This window comes from Lonchura striata, chromosome 1A (assembly GCF_050655825.1).
Source record: "Lonchura striata isolate lonStrDom1 chromosome 1A, ASM5065582v1, whole genome shotgun sequence".
In the NCBI taxonomy this organism is placed as follows: Eukaryota; Metazoa; Chordata; class Aves; order Passeriformes; family Estrildidae; genus Lonchura; species Lonchura striata.
This window is the reverse complement of record NC_140741.1, coordinates 55,941,744-55,963,946: the sequence shown is the minus strand read 5'-3', so window position 1 is coordinate 55,963,946 and position 22,203 is coordinate 55,941,744. Positions and strand designations below refer to the sequence as shown.

At 34.6% G+C, this 22,203-nt stretch overlaps 1 protein-coding gene across 3 annotated transcripts in view; it reads right to left on the bottom strand.

Moving 5' to 3' along the window:
• Nucleotides 1-2,632: 2,632 nt before the first annotated feature.
• LOC110469389 (uncharacterized) overlaps nucleotides 2,633-22,203 on the bottom strand; it is a 206,548-nt gene continuing 186,977 nt past the window's right edge. For all 3 annotated transcript variants that reach the window (XM_085570223.1, XM_085570225.1, XM_085570224.1), the window contains one exon: nucleotides 2,633-6,275. In XM_085570223.1, coding sequence (XP_085426349.1) covers nucleotides 6,171-6,275 — 105 coding nt within the window. In that variant the 3' untranslated portion in view covers nucleotides 2,633-6,170. The remainder of the gene's footprint in view (nucleotides 6,276-22,203) is intronic.

The window sequence follows — 22,203 nt, the reverse complement described above, 5'->3', positions numbered from 1 at the left end:
CAGCATCTTCAAAATTGTTTCCTGAAAAAGTTTCCTGCTTTGTTATTACAAGAGTTCATGTAAATCTAACCAGCATTTTTTACCCTAATGGATCTTGAAAATTCCACTGAAAGGTTATCCAAATCAGCATATGATGAATTATAATATCACTGAATCACACATTTTAACTGATGTAAATAACAAACTTCAGTCTGAACTGATAGATAATTTTTAACTTGTGTTATAAAACTATCTCCTGATTGCAAGTTCTGCTTTACAATAGGTGTAGTGTCCTGACTTGCTGGTATCTGGCAAATTGTGGAAATCTACTGCTTTTGCTGAAATTGACATGTAATTACAACATCATCATAAGCTGAACACATAGACTGCTGGAAGACTGTAGTATTTTCTTCTGAAAACTGTATTATTTTTAAAGTAACAGTCTTCCCAGAATTACAACTAAAGCATACCTTTGATTTTAAAAGTTGGAAAATTTACTTTCCTCATAACATAAATTAATAAAGTTATGCTGTTTTCTGTTGTGACTTGTTAGACAACTTTATTACCTTGGAAAAAGAGATATATTCTTACAATAAAATGCATCCATCTTTGAGTGCTAAAAATCAGAAGATATGGAAACTACAGGACTCCATTCTGGCCTGTGTATAGATTTGTGCTTCCTACTTTTCTTTGAACAGCAAAGAGGTAAAAGAAACTGAATTACATTAAAAGTATTTCAGTGTCAGGACTTTTTGATGATGTTGGACTAATAACAAAGGCACTTTGTGTTCATGTAAACCTTAAAGGACTTCTAGACTCATGAAACATTGTATAAAGTCTATTAAAATGGAGGAAGAACTGCAGTCACTTTTCAGTCAGCCTTACCAAAGAATAATTTCTAAATTACCCTAAGATGTACTGAAACATCCCCTTCATTATCTTCCATGGTAAGAATGTGTTGATTATAGTTTAATGAAAATAAATATAATTTAAATATATAGTAAGGCCCAAAGGATTTATTTTTAAATTGTTGAAAATGATGTGAAAAAGAAAATAATTTGGCACTTTATTTATATCATAATGTTATTGAAAAGGGATGAAGAGTTTATATTTTCTCAGAGAAGCCTTTTAATTTATTAGACTCTTTTACCAGATACATTATCAAAATTAAAAAATTTGACATACCAGGCACACAATATAATTCTTCAATATTTAATCTTGTCTTGTAATACTGTTAAACTATTTAAGGCTGAAATTTTATCAGATCTTTAACAGGATTATCTGCTGGTTAAGAGATTAATAAGGGTTCCTTCCCCACCATTTTCATCCCCAGAAAAAATGTTGGAAGTGTTAATGATTCACTAGGTGTCACTCTTATATCTATGAAACTGCTGATAGATGATGATTCCAGCATGGCAGAAGACAACATTCACTTCTGGAAATGCTATCTCAGCTGGAATATAAAGCCATAGCCCTGGTAACTTGTAGGCATTAAAAAGTCTTCACCCTTTTTTCAGATGAACAGGACCATTGCTAATCACAGTAAATTTCAACTTGTCATATTTGTATTCTTTCTTATTTAAATATTTCTTTTTTATTTGACATCAAATATTCACATTTCTTTCTAAAACCAGTATTAATATATATACTCACCTGCATTATTCTTTACCTAAAGGCACCATTTTATTGGTTAAAAGCTTATATCAAGAGAGACTGTACCTCATTTAATAAAGGATTAAAATATGTAACCCTTTGAAAATGAGAGATGGTAAGTACTAAATACTATATAGGACAACACAAGCCCAAGATACATGCCCCAGAATGTGGCTGTCATTGGAACTGGGAAATTATGCTGTGGTACCTTTTACCTCTCCAAATTCCCACAGTGGGAGGTGGTCTTTATTTGACTAGTCCCATTCCAAGGGACTCAGCTCAGCCTTCCACCTTTCAAAACAAAAGTTTATTTGGTCTCACTGTGTTCTGCCAGAGCTCTTCCTCTTTTGACGGATCCACTGAGAATATTTCCCTAACTTAGTTTTCAGAAGCATTTTAAGGCAGGTAAAAAATGTGTGCTCCAGTCTCTAATATCCCTTTAGATGTTAAGCAAGAGTGAGAAAGACCCATCCAGAAATGTACTCTTCTGGTGGTTAAAAAATACTGGGCTTGGGCTCCAGTACCCACATGTGGGGTTAAAGTTTCACAGCTGTCAATGTCATTAAGGACTGATCAACTCTCCTCCTATTCTGTGAATTCAGCCTCTTGTTTATTTGGCCAATATTAGAGGGACTACAAAATGAAACATTTTTCACTGTGATAGTCAAGAAAATAAAAGTCCAAAGAAAACATTATTTATAGTCCATTTATCTCACATGTCTACATTTTTTTAAATTGAGATAAAAAAGACAGGTTAGACTTGACACTGAGGTTGTTTAGTCTATTGTTCATGAGGCTTCAGACAAACTATCCAGATTTATATTTGTCCCTTTTTGAATTGTGACATGCACTGGAAGAGTTTTAGACTGAGAAGAGAGATTTCTATTAGGTTTTTTTGGTTTTAACTTATTACTTTTTCTAATCATGTATCATGTTCCATTAATGTGATAAGAAACAGATTTGTGGAAGTAGTCTACATAATAATCAAGGTAAGACAGTATTGCAGAAAAACAGATTTTATTTGTAGAAATTTTCAAATAAAATGTCTGCATTGTTGATTCTTTTGAAGTAGAATCCACAGGACTGTACAAAGATTTATGTTTCTGCTTCCTGTTTGCTGCAAATGCTTAGGAAGACAAAAATAGTCACCTCAGATGCTTTAAATCCAAAACAGCTTTAATAGAGAAAGGGAAGGATAGGTAAAGATTCAGAATGATGAAGGCTACATGTCAATTTAATTTTGATTTCCCTTATATATTCTTTTAGTACAGGCCTACATGTCAACAAATAAAAATGTAAAGACTGAGTTATTGTGCTGCTCAAATAAATATGAATATTACCATGGGGATATTCTGTTCATAATTTCTTTTTCACATGTCACTCGAATGTTCTCTTATATGAAAAAATACTTCCAGATGTCCAAAATTTTCTCTAGAAACAAGTATCTCGTCAGTAGGCGAGGAGAAATGTTGCAGGTATTTTTATGTATCCACTTGTTAGAATGGATGTAGAAAAAAAGCTTTCATATTTTAGTTTTGTAATAGCAGGTTAAAAAGATAGGGAGAGAGATTAAATCTCAATAGATGTGCAAGAAGGATGAGGTAGGAAAGTTTTGTTGCTATGGTACTCTGAAAATTCAAAACCTTGGATTTGGGAATAAACAGGTTAGATATGTATACAGTAAGGAACGAGGTCTTGCTAGAGGATCTTCATTTAAAAATGAGATGATATGGAGCAGCTGATGATCCTGTATCAGTCTGAGGTGAATCACATCAGTTTTTTCTCCTCTAGAGAGCCACTTCCATAATAAAGCTGAGAATGCCAATATGAAAATATTGTTCAGCTGCAACTATTAATATAGCTGTTTATTTAAAAAGATCACCACTATATCTCTGTAAAGTCTTCATTGCAGATTGGCTAGGTATTCATTTCTGGAACATGGAATGTGGAGAAATCCAAATTTGTTCAAATAAGCTTTTGACTTTTTGAAAATCTATTGCAAGCCTACTATAAAAGAACTTCTAAAATAGCTCGGTCTGATATTTTTCTCTAAGATTCTGGAATCAGGAAAAATGGCAACAATTACATATCCAGTTACTTCCTTCTTCATACTAAACATTTACAACTTTACAAGGGAATTCTGCATAATTACTTCAGCTCCTTTATTTGCTTATAGATAATGCTTTCAGTTTAAGAGTATCTAAACTATTTATAAATAAACTTGTACATCTCTTACACTGCTCATTTTTTGTGCTTATTTACAGCCAAGAGTCTCTTGGGTGCTCAGAGGATATCGACAGCATAGATTTCCTGCAACACTTGAAAAACTGTGCAATGTCTTAGCTCAATATTCATATGTGCTAAATACTTTGGTTCACTTAGGGAAAAACTGTTGTGACTTGAACTTCACTTTCTTTGTATGTTTGTGACAGAGATCATGGTGCCAGAAAAAAACACCCTGGTGTAACATAACCAGAGCATTAATTTAAAATGCCATCTGAATACTGCCAGAAATATTTTCACAATTTGCCTGTCTTGACTGAAGATTCAATAATGTTTATTCTTATGAAAAATATGCAGATTCTGTGTGCATCTTGACTAATTGAACAGTTTTGTTGTGAAGTTTCTGTTCTGACAAAACGCTTGTGCTGTGACTCACCAATGTCTCAACCAACTCATGCATTGTGCTCTGATACAGTGGTCTGATATATTGGTGCTTTTCTTCTGTCACAGATAAACCAGTACACTATGTAACTTCTCATGGCAGTAAACTTTTAATGCTTGAACATGTATCTTTCGTGCTTTACAATGAAGAGCACGGATTGAATTTCATAGAAGGAGGCTGCTGTTTTTTTGTTCTCAGAATCATTAGCATTACCAAGAATAATTTGATACCATTTTAAGTCATAGAGTGTTTTCATTCTTTCTGCCTTGCATAGAATGCATTTCTCTTTTCTCATTAATGGTGAGGAAGAAAGTATGCCACTGAGACACAGAGTTGATGCAAATTTAATATATTATTCACGTATATTTTCATGCAAAAGTTGATTAAAATATAACTACTGATGCAAATCCTTAACTTCCATTTTGCATGTAAAGTAAGTGTTAAGAGGAATTTCCTCCATCATGTCCTGTAACTCATTAGTTTAAATAGGTTGGTTAACAATAAACTACATTCCTGCCACCTTTGCTCTTACTGCTGAGGTAGCCAACAATTTTTTTTTCTCAAAATTAACTAGTTAAAATTTTCTGCTTTATCATATTTTACACTAAAAAAAACTTACTGTGAAAAAAATTGTACAAAACCAACATGCAGTTGCTGTAACTGCAATAAGACAAGTTCATAATGATCTGAAAAGTATTATTATGTGGGTAAGGAGGTAGTTTTCTTCTCAAGAAACAAGCTAATATTAGTAATGTTTTTCCTCATTAGAATAATCTTTTGCAAACAAATTTCACTGGGTATTGAAAGCCCTATTATTGCACAAATGACTGATTTCAAATTTTCAGTTTTGTTCCTGCTTCATTATCCTCTCAGATTAGCTTTCTTCCTAAGAGTCTGGACTGGATGTGACTTAGAAAACTTGGCCTAGGATTATAGAAGAGTAGACCTGATTTATGAGAGTGGACTTGGAGTAGAAGGCTGAATTTTCTGTGTGAAAATTTGTCTGTATCAGATTTACAAAGAATAAAGGTAAGATTTGCTTCAGTCTAGACTGTGATGGATGGTGTAACTGTTTTATTTGTTAGCTAATAGGCTGTGTCCTGAATAGAGCATACAACTATTTAAAGTGCAGAGACTGACAGCAGAGCAGAAGTCAGTCTATTTGCCTTGTCTAAATGAGGAAGAAAACATGAAACAAGCCTGGCAGGAAGAGAAAGAAAAAAAGAGCAGAGACTTAAATCTTGAGATGAAAGAAGGAAATATTGTAAAGGAGCCAAAATGAACTGTGTACAATTTGATTTGGATGAAAACTGCTGGAAAGTCAATGGCTTGGAAAGCAAGACTGTAGGAGAGTGGGACTGGTGAAAATGGTATTAGTTTCAGTTCTTTAGAGCACTTACTTCAAAAACAAATTTGAAGTTTTAGCTCTAAACTTTGGCTGACTTGAAGTTCCACCATGAAAACTCCTGACAATACCTGTGCAGCACTTGAATGATTCAGCACAAGGTTTATTCTGGTTATTGGCCCAGAAAGCATAGAGAGATGTGAGAATAATGGATTCAAGGCTCCATTACATTGGAGTAATAGTTTATAAAGTGTTATAAAATATTAAATTTGGCAGAAAATAAAGCACAATCAAAAGGTTTATTTACTCTGTTATACATCATATCATATTTCAAGTAAGAAAGACTGAAATCTACTCATTCCTTTTTCATTTTATAATGCTGTAAAATTATGCATGTGCATTGAGAGAGAGAATGCTTATGCCCTGAAGCAAGAATTTTTGTGCATGAGATAGGTCTTTACTAAGTTACTGCATAGAGAACAGATACTTTGAACAAGAGTGGCACAGACAGACAGACATGTAGCAGGTTTAGCAGAGAATTGCAACCTGGAGGGGTTTCAGCCTCACACAGGAGGACGGCACCACAGAGCAGCAGAACGGCAGCATCTTCTCACTGCAGCCCTGTCGATTCCCCTGTAAACACAAGTGCATATTAATTCTTATTTGAAAGAGAAAATTGCAGTGTGGTACCCCACTTCTAAAGGGTTGCAAGGCCCTAAAATGAGTGCCAATGCACAGACAAGCAACCATGGAATAAAATAGAACAGGAGAAAAAAAAACCAGAAGAAAGAAAATGTTACCCTTATTTTAAGCTTTACAAATGAAAAACACAAAGCACAACAAAATCAAAGAAGCCAACAAACAAAAATGCCCAAACCTTAAGCTAGGTTTATTTTATATTTTCTTCCTAACTAATTTATTAGGCATAAATAACAATTGAGTCATTTGCCTTCAGATATTACATTTCAATACAATTTTATTTGTTTATTCATTAATTATCACTTTAATATCTAAGATTCTAATTTTTATTTTTCCAAATAAATAAATAATTTGTAATAATTGCAGTGGCTATGTTATCATGTACTGCCATCAGATCAGGATTTGCTACAATTTTTAGTAGTTTTTAGTGAAATTTATTATTTCTGCCATGAATGAAAACTTACAGTTTTTATTCAAAGTTTGAAAAAAAATACTGATATAGTATTTTTTAGAAGCCTTTGAAAAATCATGATGTCATTTGCATTGGTATTCTTAGCAAAAAATACTTTGATTTCCATATTGTTGTATTTGAGTTTGTTGAGAAGATACAAAAAATAGTTTACTTAGTACAACCTAACACTAAATTTCCTTTTTTGTACTCTGATTTATTGCCTGAGAGCAACTTTATACATTTGGGAAACATTATAATGCCGAGCTGACCTAAAATGATGTATAAATATCTATTTGCTTTTGCAATTTTATGGCACTGTCTACTTCAGTGTCTGTTTAAGTAAATGAAATGTTCACCCTGCATTTAATGGTAAATGTTTAGGTAATTTTCAGTGCTGAGTGTTCCAAGAAACTTTCACTTTTGGATTTTTTTAACTGAAGAGGGAAAACAACCCCCACAACAAAAAACTTTGGAAAAAATATGATTCTGTCCAGTATGTCTTTTAGCAAAGCAAAGTAATTTAAAGCGAAATATAAACATGTTGCAAAATCACATGTATTTATCAATATAATGACTATCTATAATGATTTAAGGTGCTACTGCTTCTTAATATCTTTTCTGAGAGCATGCCTTAGAGAAGAGTCTCTTCTTGAAAAGATGTGGAATAGCAAATTCAGCAAGTGAATTATTTTTGACATATTTTTGGAAGTCTGACATTACCTATTGCTGCTTTTCTATAGAATTGCTATGTTTATGCTATGAATCTCTGCAGAAACACTTCTTTTATTCTTTCTTTTTGTTATAGTGGTTTTGACCAGATAGCAATAGAAATTCATTTATTATTTTATTCACATCAATTTTTTTTTTTTTATTATTATTTCCTTCACCTAGTCCCTCATTATAGGTACATACCTATATTACCTCACAACCTTGTGTGGGTATTTCACTGAAGTCAGTAGGAATACTTATATATTTAGATTAAATGAAAGTATGTATAAGATCATGTATTAGAGATGACTTTCACTGGTGCCATTCACAGGCAGAAGTTTTGGTAATCAATGATAACTGAAGACTAAGGAAATAATGGTCCATGTGGGTATCTACAAAGACATCTGAATAAAGAGCTACTCCCATTCCTATTGAGAAAATCTTGATGGTTCCAGTAAAGATTTTGCTGGATGCACATGATGTGAGCAGAGTGGACAAAGGTCTTCGCTAGTGATTCAAAGCCAGTGGCAACTTTTCCTTGCTTTTGCTGAGAAGCTTTTCTGGAAATTTTGCTTCAAAATTATGATTTAAATATTTTGCCATAGCCAAGTGAGACCTATAAGTAAATAGATTTTATTTCTTTTCCTGTAGCTCCAGATCAATTTTCATTTTCCAAAAATGCTTTCACAGTCTTAGCATTACCTGTTAGCATACAGTCTCTATCAACATATTTATAGATGGCAAGAGGCAATTTTTATTATCTTAAATTTAGTTTTTAGAATCTGTTGCCATTGCACAAGATGCTTGGCTTAAGTAGTTACAGAGCATTCCAGTATAAAGTCAGGCATAAATATTCAAACTGTGTAGCCAAGCACTCTCCTATGTAGCATGAAATGACAAGGGCAAGTATTAAACTTCTAGAAAGCAGAAAAAGTAATAATCTAATGTAATCTTAGAAGTACAGGAATTTCTGATTCCCCATGAGGATATGTAGTATGTTTTCCTTCTTTTTATAGTTGATGTACTTTATTTTTGTTTCATTTTTCCTTTCTCTTCTGGTTCTGATTTCTCTCACCATGTTTGGTATGCACATCTGTGCCTCTAGACTTGGACACCAGTCAGTGATCAGCGGGTGACAGCCTGTCCCAAACAGTGGTATGCTTTACAGCCATGATCTGTTATTACTTACTTTTCCCATTTTGGGCCTCACTTGAGCAATTCTGAGTGTGAGGTCCTGAGATCTACTTAATAGTGGGATTTATGGGGTTGAATTGTAATTAAAAAAAAAAAGCCAAAACAAAAACAAAACCAAAAGAAGAGCACAAAATCCCACCACAGCTGACAATGAGCCCATGAGAAGCAACCCAAAAAAATAATATTTTTGAATCTCTGCCAAACAAAATATTTCAAAGCTCCCATTAATAGAGGGAATAAACAATTGATGCTTTTCTTCCCTTTTCTCTCCCTCTTTTTTTTTTTATTTTCATGAGCAGTTAATAGATGCCTGTGCGTATTTATTCCTATTTTCTCTTAAACCACTGTGATATCCAATATTCTCCTGAGCCTTGATGCATTAGTATTAGGACTGGCAGGGGATAGTTTCATCACATAATTTCATGCATCTTATTTTACTGTTTGTTCTGTCTCTCTGAGCTGCCTGTACACCTGGTGTGGGGAAAAAACTCTTTGAGAGAATGCTTCTGTGCAGAAAACCAGCAGAATGCCCTTTGGAGAAGTCTGTATATTCACTGGCTACTTTTGGAGCACAAGAAAACTAGATTACTTCTCATTATGCCTTATCTTAAATATATGGCATGAATAATAGTCTATCTACAGAATATTGATGATATTAAAATATATATTATTATATATTTTAATTATTCTATACTAAAAAAAGCTTTAGACAACTCTATGCTTACATTTGATACATTCCTTGTGGTGTTAGTAACATCTGTCTTCTCTTTGGATGTCCAAGAGGTCTAGTACTTGATGCCACTTTACAACAGGTGAAAAGAGCTACATACAGTAGGAGACAACAAAATATTACAAAATATTTGCCTTTTGAAAACCATTCTATCAGATGGCATTAAAAGATTTGACATGAAAATAATATAAATTTTGTAAGAAACATCTTCATATTTGTTCAACTGATGTTAAGGTTTAGCAATGAATTTCTGTATAAAGAGCACAGAAATATTTCAAAAAATGTTTTAGAAAATATTAAGGTTGATGATGTTTGAAGCACAGGTAATCTAGAGGCCAACATCTCCCAGTATTGACAGGTCAAATGTCATCTTTATTTCATAAGATTAACCCCCACAAATGCAGGATAAACTTCAGTATGGACAGGGAGCAATTCTATTAAACCTCTTTTCTTTGTTCTTTTTTTTTTTTTCTTAGGCTATTTTATAAATTCTGCCATGACTAAAAGCTGGCAAAGCAAGTGGAAGCTGGGTTCCACAGATTACTGAATCTTTTCACCTTGCTGGGTTTGTATTTTTTTACTTGCCAGAGAAGTGTAGTGGGAGTCTGCAACAGCAACAAAATTACAAAGAATTTCCTGGGGTCACATAAAACTGGTTTGTTAGCTGAAGAGCATAAATAAGAAGCCAGGAAAATTACAGCTGATGATGAAAATAAAAAAGGGTCCTTGGAAAGTGGCCTGTGGCTGTTCAGCCTGCAATGTGCACATCTTTGTAATTGTGTTTAATTACTGTATTCTTACGAGTGTTCATTTTAGCCCAGAGAGGAGAACTGAATTTGAAAGGCATTTGGATATGGAAATAAATGCAACTGAAAGCCAGAACACAGGCTGCAAACCTACAGGATTGGGGTCTATTAGTTTAAGAGAAGGCATTTTTTCCTTCACCCAGCAAAAAAGTGATGTTCATGCTTAATCATGAATGCTTTTAACCACATTTGTACCTTAGTATCTCACTCAGAACAGGGGAAGTAAAAGCTAAAGATCATACATATGTTAAAGTGTTTTTACAAGTCAAAGATGATGTGTGTTCTAGACCAAATCTGGGATGTTCTAGCTCTAATATTTAATTTAGCAATGTGCAGTGCCACTGAAGGCCATCCCAAACACAGACTGAATTACTCTTTTGGCTGCTGTCAGAATGTGGTACTCCTTCCATGCAGGAGGTAAGAGTGCAAGAAAGAAAAAAAAAAAAAAAAAGAAAGAAAATAACAAAAATATTAAGAAGTGTGGGGTTTTTCTGGTAGTTGGCAATATATGATTTTGGGCACTCTAATTAAAAGTTCTAAAAAGGAAAGGAGTCAAGATCCCAAATATAAAAATTTGACAAGCCTTTTATATGCAACAGTCATATGACACCATGATAGATTGATTATTTGTGAGAATGAGGACCAGCAAAGTTGGACAAGATGCTTCCAGGTTGTATTTTGAGCTCAGAGGAGAAAGTTTGGATCCCCTCTAAGCTCTTTTGGCACATGCTTCAGGATGACTGGAAACTGTTTCAATCTCCAGAGAAAATTATGCATAGCCTTTCTCTGTCATTCTTACCAGTGCATCCTACCCATTTATTCCTCATTCTGCCAAGTGACAATCATTCCCATTGTCTTTCACAGAGGTGCAAATTTTGGAGTGAGACACAAGGAAAATAAGCAAATGGCATATATAGGAATGTGCTTGTACAGAATAACATCTCTGAGCCATCTAGGCTCTTTAATGTTGGAAAGTCCCCATGGCAATATGGTGGCTGTCCTTCCTATTGGCCTTCTTACACCTGACAGCTGCATGACAAGCACAAGCCAGTTCTCAAAAGGCTTTCTCTGTGGCCAGTTGGAGCATTCTCTTCAAAAGTCACTGGGCTGAGTGAGGTTTCCTGTGGCAAGGCCCAAGACGGAGAGCAAAAGTATTTTGATGAGTGCCCTTGTGCTTCCTCACCATTGCACCTCACAGGTATTAATCCTCTCCATTTTGTGCTTTCTGAACACAACAAAAATAAGCCATTTCAAGCATGCAAGAGAAGGCAAAATTTTTTTATCAAGATATTTTGGATATCTAACAGCCTCTTTTGAGGTGATCTAGACCACAACAGGCTAGGGACACCGTGGAGTACATCTCTTTCAGAAGAGAAGAGAGTAGAAGTGATGTTTCTTAACCAAAATGATTTTTCTTGTTTTCTTTTAGTCACCGAAGAACAGGTGAACATGCTTTTTTGAGATGAGTTGTCCTACAAATATGTCCAACCTGCTTGGGATATATATTTTTTCCCTTTACCTGTCCCTAATAGAAAACTGTCTTCAAAAAAAAAGTACATTAAGTTGTAAAAGTGCAAGTATTCTATTAGACCTGTGGGAACAGGGTTTGTTTGCTTTAAATCTCTTTGTGAATCTCAGTTTAAAGAGACTTTATTAGGTACATGCTACATCATTTCTGTTTTTCATCTGTGAAAGCATTCAGACACAGTATTTAAAATTAAAGCAGTAAATCTTTTCCTTTGCCAGTGAATACTAGCTTCACTGGAATAGAGATGGTTTTTTGGTGGTGTTTTTTTTTTATCAATAATAGCTTTGGAGGAAAGGGGGAGGAGAGAATAGAAAAAGAGAAGGAATGGTGGTAGAAGGCATGCATGCAGTATGTGGTTTGTGTATGTATTAAGCTGTACATGAGTTCACATCAATGTCAACATCCTGAGAGTAAGGAGGGGGTACATTGGTGCTATGCCACAGACAGCATCTTTCAAAACAACTTTGAAGAAGCTTTTACACTTATGATAGAATAAAATTAAAGCAAAAACTGATATTAAAAGCAGGTCTGTTCTTCAATCAACTTTGCCAGCAAACATGGCATCATCAGAAATAGGTGGTCCTGAGTACTCTGGAGTTCCTTCAGCAAAAGCCTTAGTCATGTGCTTTATTTTTATGCATCTCTTGACAAAAAAAATCAATTACTCAAATTGTAAATATGTGCTTCAGTGCTTTACTGGGTCAGAGCCAGGCTACTCAGTATCTTTCAGAACTGAGCCCTGGGTTCCTCCATCTTTGAGCTTCTCCTGTGCTATGAATTATCAAGTTACTGAACGAACCACAGGTAGTAATGAGCAATATATGCTATGTGCATGGTGAGCAGTTAAACTGTCAAAGAAAAAAGACATAGAGTTTATCACTCAACACCAAAGATTAACATTAAAATTAAATGAAAAAAAATAGACTGACACATCAAATTAATACTAAATATTAAATATTTCATACTGAGATTGACCAGTTAGTTCTAGGTAGAAGATGCTTTGTTATATGATATATAAAGTTACATCTGAGAACACTGTAGACATTAATGGAAGAACTAGGGATTAACCTACGAAATCAATAGACAGACGTTTTTGCTTAAAATCTTTGGGACAGAGTTAATACCAAATTCTTCTCTCAGACATATTCCCATATCACCTTGATTATCATATTTTTAAAAACTACACTGCCAGGCATTTGTATGAGTTTATTTTCCATTTCCCTTAAGACACAGATTGTTTGGAATGACTAATTTGCTTCTGTTCCCTTTTTTTAAGTAATCCCTTGGCTGCTTTTTGTCAATACTTACTTTGGCAAAGCCTTCCTGATGCTTGTTAGGTTCAGACCTCAAACAGCAATGTTTCACCAGTTTTTCGAACTCTACAGATATAAAATTATTCAGTAGTACATTTAGCATTTCTTTAAGATATCCAATGTCTCCAACTGGAAATAATTCACAAAAGAATTACATTATTTTTCACTGCTCTCACTGGATTGTTGGTTTTTTTATCTTTCTAACCATAGCACATTCTTTCTTAGTATGAATTTTATGCAAATCACAAGTACATTTATTCTATTTTTGGTTGCTCTTCTGTGTGTCACTGAGCATTGAGAAGTAATTTGCTACTTGAAGTTACATCTGAAGTTATATTTAAAAACATGCAGGGCTTAAATGATGGAATTCTCATTATTATTTCAAATCAGCATACTGCTCATACATTAAGCTCCTGTTGATTCTAACCTTAAAGACAGCAGAGAAGAGTTTTGTCCTCAAATAACAGATGTTCTCATCCTAGAAGAGTGACCTTATTTATCTGTTTTGTTTATTAATTTCTTTGCAAGTAAAAAATAAGGGAAACAGCACAATTAAGACAGTGTCTCAAACACTAAGTTTGGGACAGTTCATTCAGGGTCTGTTTTTAAACTGCTACTAACTTAATTATGGTTCTCTCTAACTACTACCACATCCCATTCAACTACAAATTAAATGTAGTTTTGTTTTAGCAATTAAAATTGTAAAATATAGATACTAAAAAGTCTTTAATGCTCTTGTCCTTATCAGTGGGTCATGTTCACCTACCAAACTTTGTTTAAACTCCTGACTCTCTGACACTGTGCTGCATAACTCAAAACCTAAGACTGCATTAAATGAATAACATGGGTTACTGCTTTAGTGTTCTAGGCCCAAATCTGAGCTTATAATTTATGTTTAATTATTCAGCTGCTGCTCTCAAAACACCAGTCTCATATTTAGCTCTCAACATGCAGCATCACTTGGCCTCTGGAGATTGTTCATCAGAGAGATGAAACTTTCTTTCCTTCTAGAATTCAACCACTCACAGGTACCATTGATGCTGGGACAGGTGTACTGCCTTGGAGGAACAGATTGGGGAAGGAGAAGGCTCTTTGCAACCCTTTTCCCTACTACTGAAATGTGCTTATGTACAAGTGTGCCTAAGATAAATGACCCATTTCAGGTTTATCACCATTCTGGAAACACATACATTTTTCAGAGACCTAAACAATTAAGGAAAGAATTGCTACCCTGTTGTCATCACTGTGATATCTGTACATGCTGGGACATGCACTGTATGTAGGAAATTTTCATTATTTTTCTGATATTTTTCCTATGTCACTGATGATAATAATAAAGTTCTACTTTATTTAAATCTATGTGAATCAGCCCACACAGAGTTAAAAGAATAATCTCAGAAGATAACCCATGAACGAAATTCTAGTTTTCTACTTTGCCAAAAGTTACAGATTCCTGTTTTGTGGGGCTTTTTCCTTAATATTTATAAGCTGAACTTTGCAAGTGCATACTATGGTGGTACCAATTTATGGAAAATTCCACAGTGTTTGACTTTTGCAAATTTGTCAGGTTGTGGCAAGCTTCTACCAGAAACATGACTCAGACCTAGGGGTTTTTTCCAACCTCAAAAAGTCAAGCATTTATCCTCATATCAAGCATTTGTCCTTTATATTTATTTATTAGAAAAAGAAGCCTTTTAGGTATTTCACTTAAAACAGAATATATAACAATTTTGTTTTATCAGTTATTTGTATCTAAAGAGAAAATTCAGGTGACGTATTAGAAGCAATAGAGACTAATCTGATTATCCAGTCTCTCATTTTTGCACTCATTTAGGTACTTTCACAAGGTGGTTTCTGTACTGTGTTGCTTAGCATTACAATGCTTAATTTAGAAGTATACCCACTGAGTCTGGAATCTGCAGTCAGTGGTAAATCTCAACTCTCCTTCTAAGCTGGACAAGCACATGGGACTTGTCAGAGGAAGAAATTTTTACAGTGGGGATGATGAAATACTGGCATAGATTGCCATGAGAAGTGGTTGATACCCCATCACTGGAAACATTCAAGATCAGGTTAGATTGGGCTCTGAGCAACCTGATGTAAGGAAGATATTCCTTCTCCTCCTTTCAGGGTTATCATAGACAACTTTTAAAATTCCCTTATAGCCCAAACCATCCTATGACCCTACGATTCTCTGAATAATGAATGAGAGGATGTAATTAATAAATGTTCTGGGAAGGAAGAAGTTGAAGTTTCTTTAAAACTTCTCTTCAGGTAAAGGATTTGGAAGTAGAAATAAATCTGAGAAGGTAACGCAGATTCTTCAACAAAAGTACATACACAATGATATCTATGATTATCTTGCAATGATTTACATAGTTCTGACTTTGTAAAAATTCTACCTACTTCAGGCAAAGTAGGTGTTGGAGAGAGAACATACTGTTGAAAACAAGCCCAAAATGTAGTTTACTGAATCTTCTTTTCTAAGTCTTTTCTAAAATAGCAAATGTCCAATTAGAAACATAATGTCTGAAACTGAAATATATGTATTCACTCTTTCTTCTTTGATTTCTCTATGGGCTAAGATGAGATGTTGCCTTTATGTTGTATGACTGTAGAAGTCATAAAACAATTCTTCAGTGCAACTTTGTTCAGCAGGAAATCTAGTGGCAGTTTTACAGATCCTGCTGCTTACTTACTGTCTGACTTACTTCTCTGTCATCAGTTCTCTGTGGTCATTTCACATCAGCTTGAAGATTTTTTCCAGCTTTTTTCCAGATTTTCTTATTACTTCATATCAATTACCTCTAGCCAGGTCATTACAGAACTGAGTTCATTAACTTAGATAATAATTTCTTTTTCCTCTTCAGGGTAGGTTCTAAAGCTCTCCTTTTGCAGCTTATATCTTGACATTTTAAAATACCAATTGTTAATTATAAAGAAAGCCATTGCTCATTCTTTTATGCTCCTTTTTCTAGCAAATTAAAAAAAAAAAATCTGTATCTAGTTTTTATACTAGTTTTATACCTTAGCACAGTGTATATGAAGAAAACTTATAGTAATTTTAGACTATACAGCACATAAATAATGGATAAAGAGTGGTTAACTTTTCTAATTTACTCTGGACTCAGAGACCTGTCAGACAAGATTTTATATGGAATAAGTACCTGCATATAGCAATCTTTTGACAGAACTGCTCTGAATTTTAAAAGCCTTGTTCTTCTTTTTATGTTTAGTACACAGAGACAAATTAGAGGCTGCCTTTACATCCCTGTCTATTTGATAGCAATACAAGTGATAAGAAACAAAAAACCAGAAAAGTAAGCTTGCTTCCTGTGCATGAAATATTTTTTTATCTAGATGTCACAAAACCTTGAAGCTTACAGTGCTCTCAGACATCAATTATGCATTAAAGTGAGCATGTGATTCTTTAAACTGAAAACTGTAAATTGGAGTATAGACTATGGAGGTACAAATGCAACTAAAAATTATCACACACTTTACAACAGGCATAGGGAAATTTTGCACCTGTGGAACAAATCAGGTAGAATATAATAGGAGATCCAAAGGAATAAATTGGCCAAAAAATTACTGTAAGCTAGGGGCCTAGAAAAAGATCATCTGGAAAATATGTGCCATGGGATTTTAGGAGATTCAGATGAATTTCGACTGTATGTGAAACTATATTCTATAATCAATAAAGATTTCATGAAGAATCTTTTTTCTAATTGCTTAGTGCTTGAGTCTTCTGGGTGAAGACCAGTGACCTGTGGTATGAAACCAGTGTTCAGAGCAAGCCTGTTCTTCCTTTGCTACGCAGAGCTTTCTCCAGCAGGGCAGAAATGGCCAGGGAGTCTGATCTCCCAGCTCAACCCATGTTGTTCCATCTCACAGCCACACACAGCAAGTGGCACAAACAGCAAGACAACCAAGTCAAACCAGCCCTGACCAGGGTCCCAGCTTGCAAGCTCAGCCAATTTAAAAACATTTCTAGGATGTACACTGCAATGAGTTCAGTCTCCAAACCCATATGTATAAATGTTTAGAACAGAATATTTGTGTTCCACCTACTTAAAGGACATGTAGGCCCTGAATTCAAAGTTCTGATCAAAGGTTTATATTCTGTCCTACTTATTGGAGATCTGTAAAATTGCATTTGGCATTTGGATGATAGTTCTTTAGTCGATTGACTGCCATTTGTCTGAATGATAGGGGCTTATTCTTCTCTTAAAACTTTCTTGTGAAAATGATGATTAAGAGAGAAAAACAGCTGTAAGAAAAATTAGTTGCATGTAATATAATGTAATTTTGTGTAAATTTAGTTTCTAATGTCAAGAACATTATATAAAATCTGCCAAATAGATAGCCTTTCTTTGTCAATTAAATAATCTAGACATTTAAAACAAAGTCTAGAATATAGTTTTTCTTTAAAATTATTTTTACTCTTCATTCAGAACTTTTCTTTTTGCAAACCTTGCAATTAAATACTGCAGCAATATTCAGAACAGATTATGCTGCATGTATAAAACACTTACTTCCTAGCAACGTGACTAATCCTTAAATTTGCTACCCATCCTACTGCTTCCTGAGGAGGAAAAAGTCAAAGTATTAATGATGTTGTCCATGTGGGAGCTTAATGTACACTACTGAATGCTTTTATTAAGGCATTTAAAAATTATCTAATTACCAAAACTGGCCCCAAATTGTCATTGCTAACAGGAAAAAACCCCATGTTTTAGGAAGTGCTAAAAAAGTGAAGTCAGCACATGACTTTTATAATCTGTGTGATGCTACATACATCTCTCCTTGCCTCACTAAGGGGGCAGCAATAACAAGCACAAGGCATTGGATGTGTAGATTTTTGCTGTGTCTCCATTCCTGTATGAGTTCATACACAAACAGATAAGGCTTTGCAAGTAGATAATCAGCCATGGAAACTCCTCTGCACACCTCCCAGCATGATGCCTTTTGCAGAGGGTAAGTTTCCAGGGGTGGCAGAAGAGAATAGGATGAATTTCAAATTCCCAGCTGCTTTCTACTGGTATCAGCTATGGTGGCTATACCTTTTGGGTCAATAAGTACACAGGCTCCAGTATAAAGTTTTTTGCCAACATGGGATTCAAAAAAGTTGGGTAATTCTTGCAAATGTTTTTTTCTCACTTCATAAACTAGGCTGTCCACAGGTGAAAAACTCTTCTGAAATATAAGACTTTCTTCTTGCTGAGCAAAATAATTGGAATTTCTTTTCTATGCCCATTAAGTAGAACAACTTATATTTTACAACTTTTGTGTACCAGAAGCCTAATATTATGCAATACATTTCATGAAACTTACAATTATTTAATAGTCTTTTTGCTCATTTTTTTTAGTCTACAATACAGAAAAGAAGCTAATGAATTATGGAGGAGTTCCCTCTTCAGGAGAAAAATCTCAGCCTTCCACTGAGAGCCAATTTTGGAATACTGATATTATGATCTAAATACGGTTTAAATGCACCTTTTGCAGCAGCCCATTTTTGATGGAAGCCTAAGGGTCTGAAATATTGGCAGCACTATTTCCCCTGTGCTTAATGGTATAAAATCCCCATATAAAATTAGTTAAATATAGGTCGTAAAAGACTGGGAGATTTTTTAATTTCCCTTGAGACACCACTGCTTGTTCCTCAGGGCTGTTTGTAGTTTTGCCTGTGATTTGGAAGGAGTTCCACTGTGTAAATGGCAGTAACTCTAGTCAAGAAATGGCTTGAAAAAAATATATATTCAGCAGTGTACTCCACAGGAGATGAATAACGAGCTGAAGAAAATTGGCTGTAGATCAAAAATGCATGGTAAATTCATAGCTGAAAATGTTTACCAGCCAATGGAAAGGTTGCCATGAACATGTTTCCAAGGCAGTCTCCCTACCTGCACATTTTCTAAGGTATCATTTACCACTGTAAGGCTTCTTTGACCACCAGTATGGGATTTAGAGAGTCCTGGCAGCTTAGTAAGTAAAATGGCAGTGGTCCTAACAGGCCCATCAGGGGCTAGCGATACCTGGGAATCACAGACCATGCCAACTCCACAGTGTGGAGGATGGAGTGATGGACATGCTTGTTTTGCAAACTGGGCTGGATGTACTTGGGTGCCATGTCTAATTTAGTCAGAGATGAGATCAGTTCAGCATCAGGAGTGCTAGGGCAGAGATTCAGACGTGGCAGACCTCATACACATTGGACTCAGTACTCCAAAGTGGTTGCGTATTGGTTGGTTTCATGCATTGCACACAAACATCTTGTGTGCAAGTCAGAAATATGGAAGCTCTGTCTTTTTACACATCAAATGCTAACATTCAACCTCACAGGTTGCACAGGCTAAGCCCAGGTTATAGCATGGAAGACTGAAGGAGCTTTGGATTTTACAGGCTGAAATATCCACCTCACTGGCACTTTAAAAACAAAAAGGGGCTGACAGAATGGAAAAGCTGCAATAGGGAGAAGAAAAAGAATAGAAACTAACATAAGGCCATTTTAAAAATGGTTCATCTCATTTACATACAGAACAGGCTGAAGTTTTAGCTGTGACCCAGGATTCTGCTCCAGGTAGCCTGGATTTAATTTAGCCAGGAAAAACAGTTTATGTGTAGGGAAAATAGCGAAAAAAACAAACCCAAAAGCTATTAATTTTTTATATAACTTAATTTTCATTCACACATTTGGCTTCAGGATGCCAGGGGAGGAAGGGATGTTTCATTCTTTCTTTGAACAGCCCAGGGTATTTTTTATCTGATTTAATGTTATCTCCTGTTGACAACTAGGAAAATTTTTGCTGGTGTGGGAACTTGCTGTATAGCAGGACCTCCACAAATAAGGGGCAATTTTTTCCCTCTCTTCTCAACCTTGAAGTATTTCCTACAATTTAAATGTTGCTATTTAAATTTCACAATTTTACTTTCCCTTATATCTGCACAGGACCTAAGTCCCAGTGCTTCCCTGAAACTTCTGAAGTAAGACCTGCAGTGGTATCATCCCTACTGTATTTTCTTCCATAGTTTTAAAGCACAGTTCTGTTTTTCAGACAGCCAGACTGAACTTGAAGCTGTGTGAATGGGAGACATTCCAATAGTCATGTGCTCCTACCAGTCCATACAGTTTTACACAAGCACTAATCTACCAAACTTTTGGGAAAACAAAAACAGAACAAAATCCAACACTGCAATTTTTCTAGACATGTATCTAAAAACTTGAAATCCATAAGAAAGCTGCTGATAAATAGGTAATATTAAATTGTCAAATCTTCTTGTGGCTGAAGTGAACTGCATTTAAAAATAAAGCATTGAATGCAGGTGTCTTTATGCCACTATTCCATAAAATCTGGAACTGGAAATGTAGACAATTTGATCTGAAGTCCTTTGAGTTCAGGTGTTGTGAGCCATCCCCACAACATGTTCTGCCTGGTGTACTGGCAATAATCTGTATCTACATTATTGTATTCTTTTATATATTCCATTGCAAAAAGGTGCTACTTCCCTCCCACAAGGACAGTGGTACAACAGCATCATTCAAAAAACAAAAACAAAATTAAAAAAAAAACCAAACAAACAAAAAAAAATCCATCAAAAGTAAACAAAACAAGAACAGAAAAAACCAACCGAAACCAGAGCCAAAACAAAAAACAAAACAGAAAAGAATATTCCTTCTATTTTGGTAAAAAAATATAGAATGTTTTTAAACTTCCTTAATTAACATTACAGAAAAATTAAACAGAGTATAAGAAAATAAAATATTGTTTTTTCTTACAGTGACATTTGGTATAAAGCCACCTTTAAATATCATCTCTGACACCTGTCTGTTTCTTTACCTGAAAGGCAATAATTTGCCTTATTGTGCATCCAGTAATGGCACTGTTAGCTAGGAAGCAAATATTAGTAATGTGGAATATTCAGATAATTGCTCTGTAAGACATCTATGATGAGAGAGACTCAATGATCTAGGCCTTGTATCTTCATTCAGGTTGAACTGTCATTTTTATGCTTTATCTTCACACTTCAGTTTCAAAGTTTTAGGCTTCCAGATGACCACATGTCATAAGTGGCTAAAATAAACTACTGAATGATACAGTCTTCTGGGCAAAGAGAGAATGGAATAAAATTATTATGTGTTTATTTGTTTACATAATAAGTGAAAATGTGAAGGGTTTTCTGAGGGGCTCAAGTTGTCTGAAATTACATACCTGGGAAAAGTCACAGGGAATGTTTTTAAATGCTCCTGAATGCTAAGATGCCAAAAATAAGTTTATTTATTTAATATTTTTCTGGTTTTCTCATTAAATTCTCTGCTAATTTTTAACACATCCTAATGATCGCCTGCAACATGTATATATTTTTAATAATCTTGAATAAAATGTTTCCTTTTTGACCCTACTTTCAAAATGCTCCAGATTGTTGGGATACATTTTTAAGTTTCTTTTTATTCATCCTAAAATAAGACTTTGCAGCAGATCTTTCTAATCATGTGGCCTTGAGTCAGATCATGCAGGCTTTTCTTATAACTTTGAACAATAATTTGTTTATCAGTCTTGTTATAAACTGGCAATTGCCATAATTGTCAGTGACAATAATATCTGATTGTCAATTACAGTAAATATTTGATCAGATTTCACCAGAAAAAGATTTCTTAGAAATACTTTTCTCAGGCGATGTACTAAATCCAGTTAGATTAAACTTCCATACTGCAGGAAAAGCATAAATCAAAACAAAGAAAATGGTGCTTGTTCTCTCTGATTTGTCTATTAGTTAATGATCAGACAGTGAAATAACATAGACTTGTATCAAAATTGTTAAGACATGCCATTATCTTACTGACAAAGACATTATTTAAATTGTCATAGAAGAGTTTACTTCTGCACTTTTTCCCTGAAGTGAAAAAATGTTAAAAACATTGCTAAAGTCCTTCTATTTTGCTGTTTTCTTCTCTTTGGAAGGAGAGATCCTAAATTGGTATAGATTTAGGCAAATACTGAAATTAAATATGAATTTTTATTGCATGTTTAGCATATAAATATGAAACACATAAATAGATATTTCATTTTAAAAGGAAGTTTATCAAGTGTAAATTTTGAAGATTTTCTGAATCCTACTAAAACAATAATGGAG